The sequence below is a fragment of the Aquarana catesbeiana genome, linkage group LG01 (assembly GCF_042186555.1).
Source record: "Aquarana catesbeiana isolate 2022-GZ linkage group LG01, ASM4218655v1, whole genome shotgun sequence".
NCBI classification, from domain to species: domain Eukaryota; kingdom Metazoa; phylum Chordata; class Amphibia; order Anura; family Ranidae; genus Aquarana; species Aquarana catesbeiana.
In genome coordinates this window covers 900,805,132-900,821,566 of record NC_133324.1, presented here as the reverse complement: position 1 = coordinate 900,821,566, position 16,435 = coordinate 900,805,132, and the positions used below count along the sequence as shown (strand labels likewise).

The 16,435-nt window shown below is 42.2% G+C and overlaps 1 protein-coding gene across 1 annotated transcript in view; it reads right to left on the bottom strand.

The window, feature by feature from the left end:
* Window positions 1-1,202: 1,202 nt before the first annotated feature.
* LOC141127992 (E3 ubiquitin-protein ligase RMND5A) overlaps window positions 1,203-16,435 on the bottom strand; it is a gene marked incomplete at its 5' end in the record, with an annotated part of 50,239 nt that continues 35,006 nt past the window's right edge. Inside the window, 2 exons of the mRNA XM_073614996.1 lie at window positions 1,203-3,387; window positions 11,882-12,036. Coding sequence (XP_073471097.1) covers window positions 3,324-3,387; window positions 11,882-12,036 — 219 coding nt within the window. The remainder of the gene's footprint in view (window positions 3,388-11,881; window positions 12,037-16,435) is intronic.

Below are 16,435 nucleotides of genomic sequence, written 5' to 3'. Positions count from 1 at the left end.
AGACCTGTGAGAGCTGCCGCCGGGTGGAGCAAGATGGCCGCCGCTCCAGGAGGTAGGACGAATCCCCAGTCTTTCCTGGCAGCTGATGCAGGATGGTGAAGAGGGCCTGCGATGATGGCCCAGAGCAGTGCTCTGACAAGCTGGTAGGCTCTATGGATGGCGCTGGACAGAGGGGGGGTCCGCAGGTGTGCATATGCTGAAAGGTAAGCAGGATTGATGCAGGATGGTAAGTACAGCAGTGTGGGCAAGTGGAGCTCTCACTACATGTGTCCTACTCCATTGCTCTCCAGGCCACGCCCCCCCAAAAAGTTCAATTTTGGTCTCATCTGACCAGAGCACCTTCTTCCACATGTTTGCTGTGTCCCCCACATGGCTTCTCGCAAACAGAACTTCTTATGGCTTCCTTCTTGCCACTCTTCCCTAAAGGCCAGATTTGTGGAGTGCACGACTAATAGTTGTCCTGTGGACAGATTCTCCGACCTGAGCTGTGGATCTCTGCAGCTCCTCTTGGCTGCTTCTCTGACTAATGCTCTCCTTGCCCAGCCTGTCAGTTTAGGTGGACGTGTTTTGGTAGGTGTGCAGTTGTGCCATACTCTTTCCATTTTCTGATAGAGCTCGTGGAGCCATACCCGACCCTACTCTTTCCATTTTCTGATGGATTGAACAGTACTCCATGAGATGGTCAAAGCTTGGAATTATTTATTTATTTTTTTATAACCTAACCCTGCTTTAAAACTTTTCCACAACTTTATTCCTGACCTGTCTGGTTTGTTCCTTGGCCTTTATGATGCCGTTTGTTCACCAAACCTCTGAGGGCTTCACAGAACAGCTGTATTTATACTGAGATTACATTACACACAGGTGGACTCTATTTACTAAATGGGCGACTTCTGAAGGCAATTGGTTCCACTAGATTTTAGTTAGGGGCATCAGAGTAAAGGGGGCTAAATATAAATTCACGCCACACTTCAGATATTTATTTGTAAAACACTTTGTGTTGCTCTATCACATAAAATCCCAATAAAAAACATTTACGTTTTTGGTTGTAACATGACAAAATGTGGAAAATTGCAAGGGCTATGAATACTTTAAGCACTTTAAATCATGTATGTTTTTCCATTGACATTTTTATGTTTCTTTTATGTATGTTGTGTCTGTTAACATAATTTTTTTTTATACTGGTCGACCCAACACCAAGAACGCCAAAGTCATAATTTTTTTTATTGAATATTCTTGTCACACAAACATTTCTTAATTCAATAAAAGCACAATATAACTCCCCATTATATTCTAGCAGCAAATAGCATCTCACTCTTATATAAATTATAGACATTGGGTTTATTTACAAGTCTCTTGTTTTTTAAGTACAGCAAAAAAAAAAAAAAAAGGGAGGGGGAAAACTCTTTCAAAAAGGAAACTCTGAATATTACAGCAAATTTTTTTTCTCAGCAAAAAAATACAGGTTAAACTTTCTATTGGCTATGGTCTTTACCAGACACCTCTGTAGTATTGTTTAGTTATATACAACATACAAGGGAATAGAATTCACAACATACCGTAGTTCTATAATGACAATTAGAGAACAAGGGAATTAATATAAAGGTTTGAATGGCTGAACAATAAAGTTCAACTTGTCATTTTATCTGGCAACAAATGGGACCAGACCAGAAGGGAATAGAAAGTATACAGGGGTCTGGCAGAAATATACAATTATTTTATCAAACCTTTCTAAAGATAATGCAGTCCTCTGAAGGGGACCTAAATAAACATACACAGAATGAACAGTGTGCATGTATTCTGATCAGAGAGTATCTCTCATGCTACTTACTACCTTTTGCATCACTCAGTTAAATTAGGGATCGATCACACGGGACCTCAGACCCATACAGCCTGAAGGGTCACATATTTTTCTGTACTAGCACAGGCAGTCAATATAAAATTAAGGGACTCCCATTGGCTATACGAACTCACTTGCACAGTCAAGTTTGACTGGTACGCAGAGACTGGGATGCACAAGCTCTGTATTCAGGTCTGGGCACCTGTCAGATTTAGCTGTGTGGTGGAGTCCGTACAGCCGATGCATATTCATTCACTTATAGGGGCTGCCTGGACACAGCTCATCACTAGCACAGAAAAATAAATGAACATATTTTCAGGCTGCATGGTGCCGAGTGCCAATGCAAATGACCCCTTGTTTGTCTGTTTGCAGTCTCTTTCACCTCTCATTGTGAATGTGTTACAATACAATTGTTAAAATACACCATTGGCAAGGCTAACAATATGTCCACCCAGTGACCAACGTGTATGGACAACAATGTAAACAGTGAAAAATAAGCTCTAAAAACCTAAAGTTAGGCATAGACACAAGGTCAGAAGAAATTGCAGGCACTATCTGACTCCTGCCAGATGCAGTCCCACTGGCTGATCTATAAACATATATGCCTACATGTTCAATTGAATGCAGTCGGGAAGAGCAAACAGACAGCTCCTGTCTCCAGCTTATCTGAAGAACAAGGATTGGATTATGCTTTGAAACTCATCCGATAGCTTTCTCCACTAAAGCCGGCCATTGATGGAGGAATCCCTCTCACAGGGCCATTGTGTTCTCCAGCCGGGGGAGGCCGTCCCCGCAGAGAGAACAGGGATTGCTGCTGGCAATAATCAAATGCAAAATCCAAGTTGATCGATCAACTTGGGTACAATTCAGCCTGCCCATACATGGTTCCAATCTCTGCCGATCCCTGCTGAACCGGTCTAGATTCGAACTATCTACAGCCGGCTTAAGGCAGGTCTGCCTTCTGCGTGAGCACATAAGACAGTCTGGATGAAGCTGTCTAGGCTTAAGATGACCATTGCTTGAGCTGAATGCACAAATAAGACCAAAAAAATAAGTTCTGCAGCATACCAAAAAACGTTGATGTTTTACCTAAAGAACCTACCTAGGAATGGAGGAGAGGATCAAGCGTATTTTGGGAAAAAACAAAAAAAAAATAAAATAAAAAAAAAAATAAAAAAGGTTTACATCATCTTTTGCTTAGAAGGTACAAAAACCTGCATGACTTGACCAGTACTGGTGACTGGTCAGGTATGGAGACCACAGGGACAGGAAAATTCCTGGTTCGTTCAAGATATTTTAATTGTCAGGATTGTACATCTCAGTAGTGTCTTGGTGGCATTGGCTTTCAGGAGGATCTTGGTTTTCTGCATTCTCTAGGAACATGGGAATAATAATTTTATCTTCCCGTCTTTTCTCAAATGCACATATTTAAAAAAAACAAAAAAACCATGAGGCCATCCAGCACTATAGGAACAAGTCCCTGTTTTCAGAAGTAGATCTGCTTAGCATCTCCTGGACTCTGCTCCATCGGGCAATACGGGCATTTTAATCTGCAGGAAGAGACATTTTAAGTATTGAGTTATAAAGCATATTGGAGCAAAATAACTTATTCAATAAAGTGTTACTAACAGAAAAGAACAGTAAGCCATAGCAGGCAGTCAGACTTCAATCTACAGATCAGCAAAAGAATTCCGATTAGCTACTATGCATTAGTTGGTTTCTAACACATTGCTTTTTGTTAGAAAGCAAGTCCTCCTGTCTTTCCACTGCTGACTGCTATAAGGATCTTGTCCATTGGGGCCCCCACTAATCCACGGATTAAAGTGTATCTTAAGCCAAAACTTTTCGTTTTGGATAGAACAGAGCGGCATAAGAACAAGCCAGGACTTTTTACTTGAGGTCTTCTTGTTAGGGAGATTTGCCTTCTCTATTTCCCCTTGTCAATGGGACTAAAACTGAAGGAAAATCCACAATTTTGAGTTGTCACCAACTGGGGTGAGCTTGAGATTTGGGTTCACCACGAATTCAACCTGAACTCAGCCGGTTTGCAGTATAAAATATGGATCCATGATTTGTAACGGGAGTAGCAGCGAAGAACCACTGTATTCAGCCTGTTGTCGTGGCAGCGAGTTAACAGTTAGGTGTCACTCATTTTGAGTTATGTGGATCTATTGTATTGCAATGTAGGTGAACTAAAAATCACTGTTTTTGTGCAAAGTTTGCTAGAAAGGGTATGGGGGGGGGGGGGGGGGGGGGCTTCATTCCAAATTTTTAATACTAACGTGCTCAAAATCTTTTAGCACCTGGGTATATATTTGCAGTACAGGTCAGTGGCCGGATCTGAACCTGTAGCTCTCCTACAACTTGTCTCAACTTACCACATATTGGGAGTATATTCACTGGAGCATTTGCATTTTGCAGAGTAAAGTAGGGACTGGCCATAAGAGGGATTACTTTGGTGCAGCTGGCCAGATTAAACATGTATTGCAATATATGTGAACTAAAAATCCCTGTGTTTATGTAAATTGTGCTAGAAAGGGTGTATAGCAGTGTTCAGAAGGTTCATTCAAAATGTTTTATGTGGATCTATATCGCTGTACATGACTGACTTTGGATTTATATTGGGAACAATATTAGAGAGAAAAACAAAAAACTACTTTTTTTTTTTTCACCCACGCCCAGCACCATCCATCCCTCCAGTCTCCACAACGCATCCCCACCCATGCCCAGCACCATCCATCCCTCCAGTCTCCACAATGCATCCCCACCCACGCCCAGCACCATCCATCCCTCCAGTCTCCAAAGGTGCAAGATTGGTAAAATAAAAGTGGGTGCACCGAAGGACTCGGTGGGATGGCCTGTGGTCGGATTCAGTGGGACGACCCGTGGGCGGGCCCTGGAGAATGTTGGGGGTAGGGCCCTGGGGGGCCCAGGCCTAAAGCTGTGTAAGGGGCCCCTAAATTTCTGATGGCTGCCCTGATCTTAGGACACAGGGTACCTTCATATCCATTATGATAGGGATGTCCCCAACCACTGAATATGTGAGGAGGGCAAAATGTGAACATGCCAACAGGCCCCAAATAAACAAGAACAAGTTAAAGCCTCATGCAGCAGCCTGCAATACCCGATGACCAAAGGTCCCGACTACAGAGGCCCAAATATCCACCTGGTACAACGTCATAAAAATAAAAGGGCAGGTAGCAGCCTAACAAACTTCAGCTATCAGAACCTGATGTTGAATAGCCCAGGAAACACCAACACTCCTGGTAGAATGAGTGATCACCAAGAATGGGGCAACTTTGTCTTTAAAACTGTGGGCTTTAGAAATAAAGCTGACCTATCCAAATGAGAAATGGTAGATTTGGAAGCTGCATGAGCCTACAGAAAGCACAAAGGGGGAATCAGACTGAAAAATTGCAGCAGTGGACGCCTGGTAAACCTTAACCACATCCAAAAGGTATCAAGAACCTTATCCTCCTGCATCTGAGGTTTAGTTAAAAAGTGAAGGAAACACAATACCCTGGTTAAAAGAAGTATGGGCCTTTTATTTATTTTTTTTACAGAATCATACTTACCTATGTGGATGCAGCATCGTTCTGATGCTGCATCTGTCCCCCGCTAGCCCGAACACTGAGAGCCAAGCGATCAAACACTGGGTTCCCTGAGCAGAGAGCTAGTGACTTTCAATTACCGCCGTCTGCTCTGCCCCCCCCCCCTTCCCTTAATCACTGGGCTGGGCTGTGGAGTGGGCGGGAGCGACCGGCTCAGGCTCTCAGAGGCGGATCCATACTTCATTGTCACGATCTTGTCCGAGCCTGGACTGCCTCTTTGGCATTAGCCAACAGCGAGCTTCGGCTGTGATCCATAGAAGTGCAGCCGAACGAAGAAACTACCTTAGGTTGAAAGGACCACACCCACACACACACACACAAATATGCAGACATCATAAAAAGATAGGTGTACACACCTTCTGTGTTCCTGGCCAGCTATAGCTTCTTCAGCAAGTGATCTGTCAGCACATACAAACAAAACTAACTAGACGACACGTGCAAAGGTTTGTGGACTATCACACTTCTTAAAGCGGAACTGCAGTCTGCTCACATAATTTGTAATAAAAACATCTTTGCCATCCTGAAGCTTCCCTCCAACCACTTTGCATATTATTTTATATATACTGTGATTCTTTACTTGACAAATATGCTGCAGAAATCTCCCTCCACTGAGCCTGGTTGCAATCATTTTAGCTGTGGGCAGCTGAAGCTGCTGCCTGTTCACTTCCTGGATTTACACAGACACACAGGGGCAGCTCTGTAGCTCTGACTGGCACAGCGACATGCTGCTTAATTATTAACAAGACACAACAACGCCACTTTGGGTGTGTACAGCAGTGTTCATTTCGTTGACTAAATTAATACTATTTTAGTCGACTATATATGACTAAAACATTTGAGAGGACTAAAACTAAAATGTAATTTTAGTCAGAAGACTATGACTAAAACTAAATTGAAATTTGACGTTAAAATTAACACTGCGCTACCACATAATATGTAGGGGGAATCTACTGAGCTGCTAAAAGAAAAAAAAATATATATATATATATATATATATATATATATATATATATATATATATATATATATATATATATATATATATATATATATATATATAAGAAAAAGGCTTTTCTTATTTTTTTTCCGAATATTTAATTTTGGTAATTTATTCAGGTAATATGTGCAATGTGGCATTACAGCCAATAGAGTTTACAGTTTTTTGGTGTTTTCTATAGTTTCAAGTTTTACTTCTGCTTGTAAAAAGCAATAGATTTGTTTATTAAACTTGGTTTTATTTATAAAGACGTTATATATTGCAATGGTTAAATCTGTGTCTGTAGTCCATGTTCAAACCTCCATACCATAAATAACGCCATTAGATTTTTACTCCAGGAGTATATAATGAGTTTGGAAATTCTAAAGAACTAATGCATTAAAATCTAACTAAACCCATTAGAATTTGGACTACTAAAATGTACTGGAGATTTTAGTCGACTAAAACAATTCAGATGACTAATATGACTAAAAAACTAAAACAGCATTTTAGTCGAAAGACCAAAACGAAATTTGATATAAAAATTAACCCTGGTTTACAGCACTGTGTGGCAGCCATTAACACTTTTTATTGCAGTCTGTGCCTCCTTTAAGGATTCACCAACTCTATTTTTTCCTGTTTACCTTCATCATTAAAAGTGAATTTAAAAGAAAAATACCAGATTTTGGGTTGTCCCGAGAAAAGTAATAGGAGGGGAATTCTCCAATGGGGACACTAGTTCTGGTGACCTGAAGGTCCCCAAGGAATTCTCTCAATTTGCAGGGATTCCCTCTCACTTCCTGTTTTGCTATGGTACAGAAAGTGAAGGGAAATCTCTGCAATGGGACATTGATGGTGGAAAAAATAAATAAAAATTATACTGATCAACAATGTCACCAATCAGTGCGCATCAGTGACACCAATCAGTGATCATTAGTGATGCCAGTCACTGCTGCCTTTAAGTGCCTGCTCATAAGTGCCGCCCATCAGTGCTCAGTGCCGCCCATCATATTAGTGCCGCCTAATCAGTACCCATCAGTGCCACCTATCAGTGTGGCATATTAGTGCCGCCCATCAGTGCTCAGTGCGCCCCATCAATGAATGAGAAAAATGACTTTGTTCCTTCAGTAAATTTTGTAAATAAGAAAACCTTTTTTTCCCAAAAAATTTTCGGTCTTTTTTCATATTTTTTTTGTAATGAATAAAAACCCCAGCAGTGATTAAATACCACCAAAAGGAAGCTCTATTTGTGTGAAGAAAATGATAAAAAATTCATTTGGGTACAGTGTTGCATGACTGCGCAATGGTCATTCAAAGTGTGACAGCGCTGAAAGCTGAAAAATGGCCTGGGCAGGAGGGGGGGGGGGCAGTACCCTGTGGGCAAGTGGTTAATGCTAAACCCCCCCCCCCCCCCCCCCCCCGCCCTCGCTGTTTTTATTCTTCATTAAATAGCTTTTTATTAAGGGTTCTGTCGTTATAGAAAAGGGACCATAAAATACACAGTAAACACAGTAGCATATATTCCCACAGAATTTAGGCCGTGAGCAGCACTTAGACTCAAAATAATGTTATACAGCAAAGTACAGTTACTTCAGGGATGGAAATAAGACAGTTGAAATGAGCAATATAGTCCAAAATTATACATAACGCTGATCACTCCCCACATCTTATGAAAAGAAAGGGGTAAAACCAAGAGTAACAAAACAAGACATCTGAAAAATATTTAAGGGAAAAGTACCACTGTCTCAACCAAACAGAATTAAGAATTGGTCAGAACTATAACATGCCTTAATAAATAAAAAAATAAAAAAAAGGAAGGAATACCGCAGGCCCCCACCCCAAAGGAAAATTAAAAGTCAGCAGCTACAAATACTGTAGCTGCTGATTTTAACTATTAGGGCACTCGCCTGTCCAGGCATCCAGCAGTGTCCTCACCTAGGCAGATTCTTGAATTAGCTCTCGGGTGCTGTCCCCATCTTCTTGGTTAAGGGAAATCGGCACTGAAGCCCTGCGTCTCACAGTCGGTTTTCTACTGCGCACGCGCAAATTGCGCTGCGCTTGCTCAATGGGCTGGCTGCCGAGATCAGGGAAGGAGGAGGGGGCCGAACTGCTGGCTCATTTTGCCGCGGCAAACTAGTGTTAAAAGGTCCCAAAATGTGGCAGCAGAGGGGTGGAGGAGACAAAAGGGAAGCTCCGCTTATCTGAGTGGAGCTCCACTTTAAGACCCCTTTCACACTGAATCACCCCCACCCCCTCCCCCCCCGGGCGTCGGCGGTAAAACGCCGCTATTTTTAGCGGCGCTTTACCATCGTTTTTGCGGCGCTATTCGACCGCTAGCGGGGTGCTTTTACCCCCGGTAGCGGCCGAATAAGGGTTAAAACTGCCTGCAAAGCGCTGCTACAGCGGAGTGAACATTGGAGTGAATGGAGCCGCTGTTTCAGGGCACTTTGCAGGTGCTATTTTTAACGCTATAGCGCCTGCAAAGCACCTCAGTGTGAAAGGGGTCTAAGTACAGTGCTATATTTTCAACCCCCCCCCTTCAGAACTCCCTCATCTCACTTACTCCTTATTTAGTCCCTTTACACCCCTCTTCCTGTGTTTAGGGGTTATCCCAGATAAAACAGAACAGAAATCTATGGGTTTCACTAAACGCATTACATCATCACTTCTAGCGTTATACTGATCAGACGCCATGTATACATGGATTGCATTTCTTACCAAACTTGTTTACTTACTAATGGCAGCCTTTTGTTGTTTTGGTGAATCTCTCATAATAAAATAAACAAAACAAATAACTCATAGGACAACACAAAATCAGCCCAGTATCAGTTTGAAGGTGATTTAAAAAAAAAAAAGAGTAGAGCCCGCTCCCACCAGATACACTGGAAGAGAGCTGGGCACCCAGCACAGTCCCAATACAAGACAAAGCAATTTTTCCTACAATTCTACAATCCACTCATCGCACTGCGCTGTGCCTGAAAGAACTGAAAGGGGTTGTAAAGGTTCGTGTTTTTTCATCTTAATGCATCCTATGCATCCCCACAAATTTCATCATCAGTTTAGGCCAATATGGTAAAAATAAGCGTATATTGATTGGTTATAGCGTCTACACAATAGGTGATATATTTATGGAATATTTATTATTCATTTTTTTTTTTTTTTTTTTTTTTACTAGTAATGGCGGTGATCAGCGATTTTTAGCGGGACTGCGACATTACTGTGGTCAGAGCGGACACTTAACACTTTTTTGAGACCAGTGACATTTATACAGCGATCAGTGCTATAAAAATGCAGTGATTACTGTGTAAATGTCACTGGCAAAGAAGGGGTTAACACTAGGGGGCGATCAAGGGGTTAACGGTTCCTGAGGGAGGGGTTTCTAACTTGGGGGGGGAAGGGACTGACGAAGTACAGAGAGACCGCTGTTCCTAATCACTAGACGATCACTTTGTACTCCCCTGAAAGAACGGGGATCTGTTTGTTTACATTGACATATCCCCGTTCTGGCTCTTGGGGGCATGAGCATGCTATAGCTGAAGGGCTGAGGTACAGCTACCGCGATTCGTGGGATTGAGTGGACCTGCTGCGGTATGACGGTGGCTGGTCGGGAAGTAGTTAATGTCTAAACGGCTGGCAACAAAAGTGAGTACACCGCTAAGTGAAAATGTCCAAATTTGGCCCAGCCAGCCATTTTCCCTCCCTGGTGTCATGTGACTCGTTAGTGTTACAATGTCTCAGGTGTGAAGGGGGTAGGTGTGGTAAGTTTGGTGTTATCGCTCTCACTCTCTCATACTGCTCACTGGAAGTTCAACATGGCACCTCATGGCAAAGAACTCTCTGAGGATCTGAAAAAAAGAATTGTTGCTCTACATAAAGATGGCCTAGGCTATAAGAAGATTGCCAAGAACCTGAAACTGAGCTGCAGCATGGTGGGAAAGACCATACAGCGGTTTAACAGGACAGGTTCCACTCAGAACAGGCCTCGCCATGATCGACCAAAGAAGTTGAGTGCACGTGCTCAGCGTCATATCCAGAGGTTGTCTTTGGGATATAGACGTATGAGTGCTGCCAGCATTGCTGCAGAGGTTGAAGGTGGGGTCAGCCTGTCAGTGCTCAGACCATACGCCGCACACTCCTTCAAACTGGTCTGCATGGCTGTCGTCCCAGAAGGAAGCCTCTTCTAAAGATGATGCACAAGAAAGCCCGCAAACAGTTTGCTGAAGACAAGCAGACCAAGGACATGGATTACTGGAACCATGTCCTGTGGTCTGATGAGAACAAGATAAACTTATTTGGTTTAGATGGTGTCAAGCTTGTGTGGCGGCAACCAGGTGAGGAGTACAAAGACAAGTGTGTCTTGCCTACAGTCAAGTATGGTGGTGGGAGTGTCAGGGTCTGGGGCTTCATGAGTGCTGCCAGCACTGGGGAGCTACAGTTCATTGACAACCATAAATGCCAACATGTACTGTGACATACTGAAGCCGAGCATAATCCCCTCCCTTCGGAGACTGGGCCGCAGGGCAGTATTCCAACATAACAACAACCCCAACACACCTCCCAGATGACCACTACCTTGCTAAACAAGCTGAGGGTAAAGGTGATGGACCAGCCAAGCGGGTCTCCAGACCCGAACCCTATTGAGCATCTGTGGGGCATCCTCAAAACGGAAGATGGAGAAGAGCAAGGTCTCCAACATCCACCAGCTCCGTGATGTAGTCATGGAGGAGTGGAAGAGGATTCCAGTGGCAACCTGTGAAGCTCTGGTGAACTCTATGCTCAAGAGGTTTAAGCCAGTGCTGGAAAATAATGCTGTCCACACAAAATATTGATACTTTGGGCCCAGTTTGGACATTTTCACTTAGGGGTGTACTCACTTTTGTTGCCAGCAGTTTAGACATTAATAGCTGTGTGTTGAGTTATTTTGAGGGGACAGAAAACTTCCACTGTTATACAAGCTGTACACTCACTACTTTACATTGTAGCAAAGTTTAATTTCTTCAGTGTTGTCACAGGAAGAAATATAATAAAATATTTACAAAAATGTGAGGGGTGTACTCACTTTTGTGAGCTATAGAGATATAATCTGTGTGTAAAACAAAAAAGACTAGTTGAGCTCACCCAGGACTCTTGACGGACACAGTGCCTGGGGAAAGAGGACTGTCTCCTGGGAATTTCAAATGAAATGATGGACTCCCCTGGACTGGAATGGTGCTGAATATATCTTTAGCATCTGAAATACATCTTTATACCAAGCTAAGTAAACTCCACTTATTATTATACTATTTTTAACGTTGTTTGAATTATGGCACCACATCCACATATTTGAAAGGTTAAGCACAGGAACCTGTTAATAAACAAGTAGTAACGTTTTAAACCTTTATTACAGTGCTGCACCGTCAAGGACCTGTGAGTAACACCAAGCACATGCTGTAGCTATGTAAATAAAAAGTCACTTACTTGCTACCATTAAACATTTTATTTAAAGCATCTCTGGATATTATGTGTCCACAAACAAGTTTCATAGGAGGATTATTTTCTGTAGTTTGTTGACGAAGGATTGGACAGGCAAATATAGAATGGTACCAACACTTCTTTCCAAGGTCCACTTCAATCTGAGAAAAAAAAAAAAAAAAAAAATGGTTAAAAACAAAGACAAAAACACTGAAAACATGCACTGCATCACTGAAATGGTAACAGTCGATAACAAGGTGGTCATAATCATGCAACAAGTGTGCCTTACTAAAACGTTTGTATAAAACAGAGCTGTAATCTTGGTGTCTAAGAAGGCAAGTTATGGAAGGCGGTAACAATTTACCAAACCTTTGCAGAAAGGGTGGAAGCTGCTGCCTGAGCAAAGTAATTGGGAGCATGGGAGAGACTTGTTTGAATGTTGTAGGACAGTTCCATTTTTCCAAATATCCAGAAATATGTGGCAAAAAAAAGTAAAATAAATAAATAAGAGACCACCATGTGGTGGCAACAAAAAATAAATAAATGAATAAATAAAAAAAAAAGTTAATTTTTTTTTTTTGTTCGTTCTATTCCGGCATTTTTATATGCATTCACTATAACTGGTCTCCTACAGTACAGGGAAGTGCAGTTATTTTAGTAAATACCTTTTCTAATCAGCAGCACATGGCAGTCTTGTGCCTTTTAACTAGACACTAATAGAGTTTGTAGGAGTAGTTTTCATACTGCACTGACTGTCCTATCAGGATGCAGAACCCCTGACCCTCTGCTGATCACATGGACTCTCCCAAGAAAAAAAACAAAAAAAAAAAAAACAAACTGAATATTATGCAGCCTGACTCCATTTACTGTGTCTTATCCAGACATGTTATGGGGGCAATGCAATAAGGGGAGGATCAGAGAAGACAAGATTAAACAGCCTTTTTTACACAATGCAGAGGATTAGGCACCCTTCACACGGGCGGATAGAATTGTGCTTTTAGTTGCGGACAGATGAAGTTATCGTATGGGTTTTTTTTTTATATCTGCCTACAGTTCAGCTTTAACCACTTCCAACCCGGCCACTGCACATAAACGGCTGGGTGGGCTATCTCTCCTTCTGAGTGGACGTTCAGGAACGTCTCTCAGAAGGAGCGGGATCGCGCCCGCGATGCGCTCGTGTCACCCGAACACGGCGCATCTCCGATCGGTAGGAGGGCTCTGCGATTGGCCCTCCTGATCACATGACGGCCGTGTCGAATCACAGCCATCATGTGATGTAAACACAGAGTCAGTTGCTAGGCAATCTGCTCTCCTCTCCTCACACGGAAGTTGTCAGTGAGGAGAGGAGAGCAGATCGCTGCCGCCGGCTGGTGATCAGTGAGTATGAGCTGTTTTTTACAGCTTTTTACTCACTGATCACCAGTCTAGTGTCCCCACAATGTAAAAAAAACACAAAGTAAACACACAATGTCCCCAAAACACGTCCCCAAAATACATGTCCCCACATATGTCCCAGTAAAATCACATGTCCCAATGATTATCTGCACACATATGTCCGTGATCACCTGCGCACATCTGTACATGATCATTTGCGCATGTGTCCGTAATCACACGAACCAATTATTATACACTTAACGGGATTTTTTTTAAACAAAAACATGTAACAGAATACATTTTGGCTTAAATGTATGACAAAATTCGATTTTATTGGATTTTTATTAAAAATAGAAAGAATATTGTTTTTTTTTCCAAATTTCCGCTCTTTTTTTCGCTTATATCGCAAAAAATAAAAAACGGAGTCATGAATAAATACCACCAAAAGAAAGCTCTATTTGTGTGAACAAAATTATAGAAATTTCATTTGGGTACAACATTGTATGACCGCGCAATTGTCATTGAAATTGTGAGAGCGCTGAAAGCTGAAAATTGGTCTGGGAAGGAAGGGGGCGAAAGTGCCCAGTATTGAAGTGGTTAAGAAGGCCCTCCCAGAACTTAGTTTTAGACCATCAATGTACAATCAAATAGTAACATGTATGGCCTTAGGCTGGGTTCACAATGGTGCGACATACACTCCGACTTTGGGCACACATGTCGCATGGCGTGCACAAATCAATCGTCTCCTTTGAGAGCCGTCTTAACTGGTCTGACACAAGTCGGTCCAACTTTGAAAAAGGTTCCTGCACTACCCTGGTCTGACTTTGGTCAGTTTTCAGCCCATTGAATAACATTGAATCATCTTAACTGATCTGACTTGTGGCATGCAACTTGTACTCTGAGGATCTTGAAAAGGAACCCCACGCCAAAATGGAAAAAAAAAAAAAAAAAAAAAACACGGCGTGAGTCCCCTAAAACCCATACCAGACCCTTATCTGAGCATGCAGCCTGGCATGTCAGGAAATGTTCCCCTTAGAATCCATACCAGATCCTTGGGGGGGGTTACCTCTCAAGATTAAATACCAGACTCAAGGGACCTGGTATGCTCGGATCCCATTCATTGAAGTCACGTGGAAGTCGGACATGAAGTCGTGGGGCAAAGTCAGATTGAAAATCGTTCGACGTCCATGTCGGAGCAGTGTGAACCTGGCCTTAGATGTGATGAATGTGTAAATAAAAAACAAACAAACAAAAAACCCTTTTAAATATGACGATAACAATGATTTTTTTTTTCTATCCCAAAGACTACAATGGGCAAGAGTGCCATAAGTAGCTTGTGGAGGAAAGAGGATTTTACCTTTTTTTTTTTTAAAAAAAAAAAAAAAAAAAAAAAAAAGGAGCTTCGGGAAACTCCAACTGGCTATGCCATGGAAGGTCTTCCTACATAATAAAGCAATGTCATAATTATAATTTAAAAAAAAGTTTGAACAACTCTTTTCTACTATACCACAAATGCAAGCAAAGTCAGTATTATAAAATAAACTAATGTTATGATGCAGCTGTATGCAATCAGAGCAGTTATTCTCAGTTAAGCTGGCAATACATGGTTAGAAATTTGTTTGAAAAAGCGTTCCATACGGTCGATCGTTCGACTTTCGAAACGTTAGTGAGCTAGTTTTGATTTTCAAAATGCAAATTTTTTTAAATTTTTTTTTTTAGCATAAAAAGTTAGGAGGTGCAGCTGATCACAATGTGCAAACAGGTAGAAGCAGAGGAAAAGAATCCCCCACGGATGGGACCAATGCTGAACACAGACCGACATAAAAAGTGATCCATTTCTAAAAACACAAAGATGCTGCAGAATTTTGTGGACATTCATGAATATACACAACACAAAACATTTTATTAATTGCAAAACCCCCGGGGTGGTTTACTTGCTCACATGCGAATGTGGAGGATTTTACATTGGAAAGACTATCAATCCCTTCTGGAAGAGGATATACCAGCATATCTCAACCATTTCCAAACGTGACCCTGATGTCACGATTGGCCGACATATGGCCCAAGCACACCCCATTTCGACCCCTAAAGTTCAGTTTTTGGGATTAGATCGTATCCACTTCAGTTCACGAGGTGGTGATTTTAATAAAAGCCTCCTCCAACGTGAACTCAAGTGGATTCATAGTTTACGAGCTACGTTTCAACCAGGATTGAATGAAGCTTTCAACTTTAGACCCTTCCTCCCAGGTTTCTCGTCAGGGGTATGCAAACTCAACATGTAGGCCACCCTCTCAGTTTAGATCCTACATTTATATTTACTTTTATTTCATTTCATTTCTTTTTCTAATCATACACGATTTTATCTCTTGATATTCAGTGTTGATGTAATTTTTCTGATTGTTGATCCAAGTTTGATGTTGCACTATTGCTGTCCCCATGTTGTGCAATGTTATGGAATTCTGTTTTGTTTTGTCCCCCCCCCCCCCCCCCCCACTCCACATCTGTATATATATTTTTTTATGTATGCATCTCGCCTTTCTTCTTTTCCCTTTTTCCTTCTTCTCCTCCACTATGTGCATATACCCATCCTTTTTTTTTTCTATCAAAACTTTTCTATTCAACAAGCTGGCTTGTTTGTTTTTACATCTGTCCACTGGGTGGCGAGCATGGGCGCCTGTGGTTCCCGTGGCGCTGCTTGTGCACTGACACCCGGCGGGTGGGCTCCCCCTGCCGCAGCAGAGGATGGTGATGGTTCTTCCTTCCCGTCCTGGACTGGCTGTGGGGGGTGGAGCGCTCACATGCCTTCGCCCCCGTCTCCATGACGACGGCGAAGCCTTCCCGCCGGTGGCACGTCGACGCGTGACGCCATCGCGTCATTTCTTTCAGCGTTACATCTCCCTATATATAGCTGCTGTTCTGGCTTATATCTGGATGTCTTATGCCAGCACAGTGGCAGACACCGGATTGTTAATAGCAGACACTCTTGATCCAACATCTTTGTCAGCAGCTGTTACTCTTGGTTCAACCTCTCTACCTGAGGGACATCAGACTGTCAGCAGTAATGGTCTTTGATTACCATCCTAATTCAGGTATGAATCTTGTGTGTCCTTCATCCAACTGACACCTTAATAGGGTCAGTTTATATATACCTATGGATCCTTTTTAATTACATGCTCTCTTTGGCCT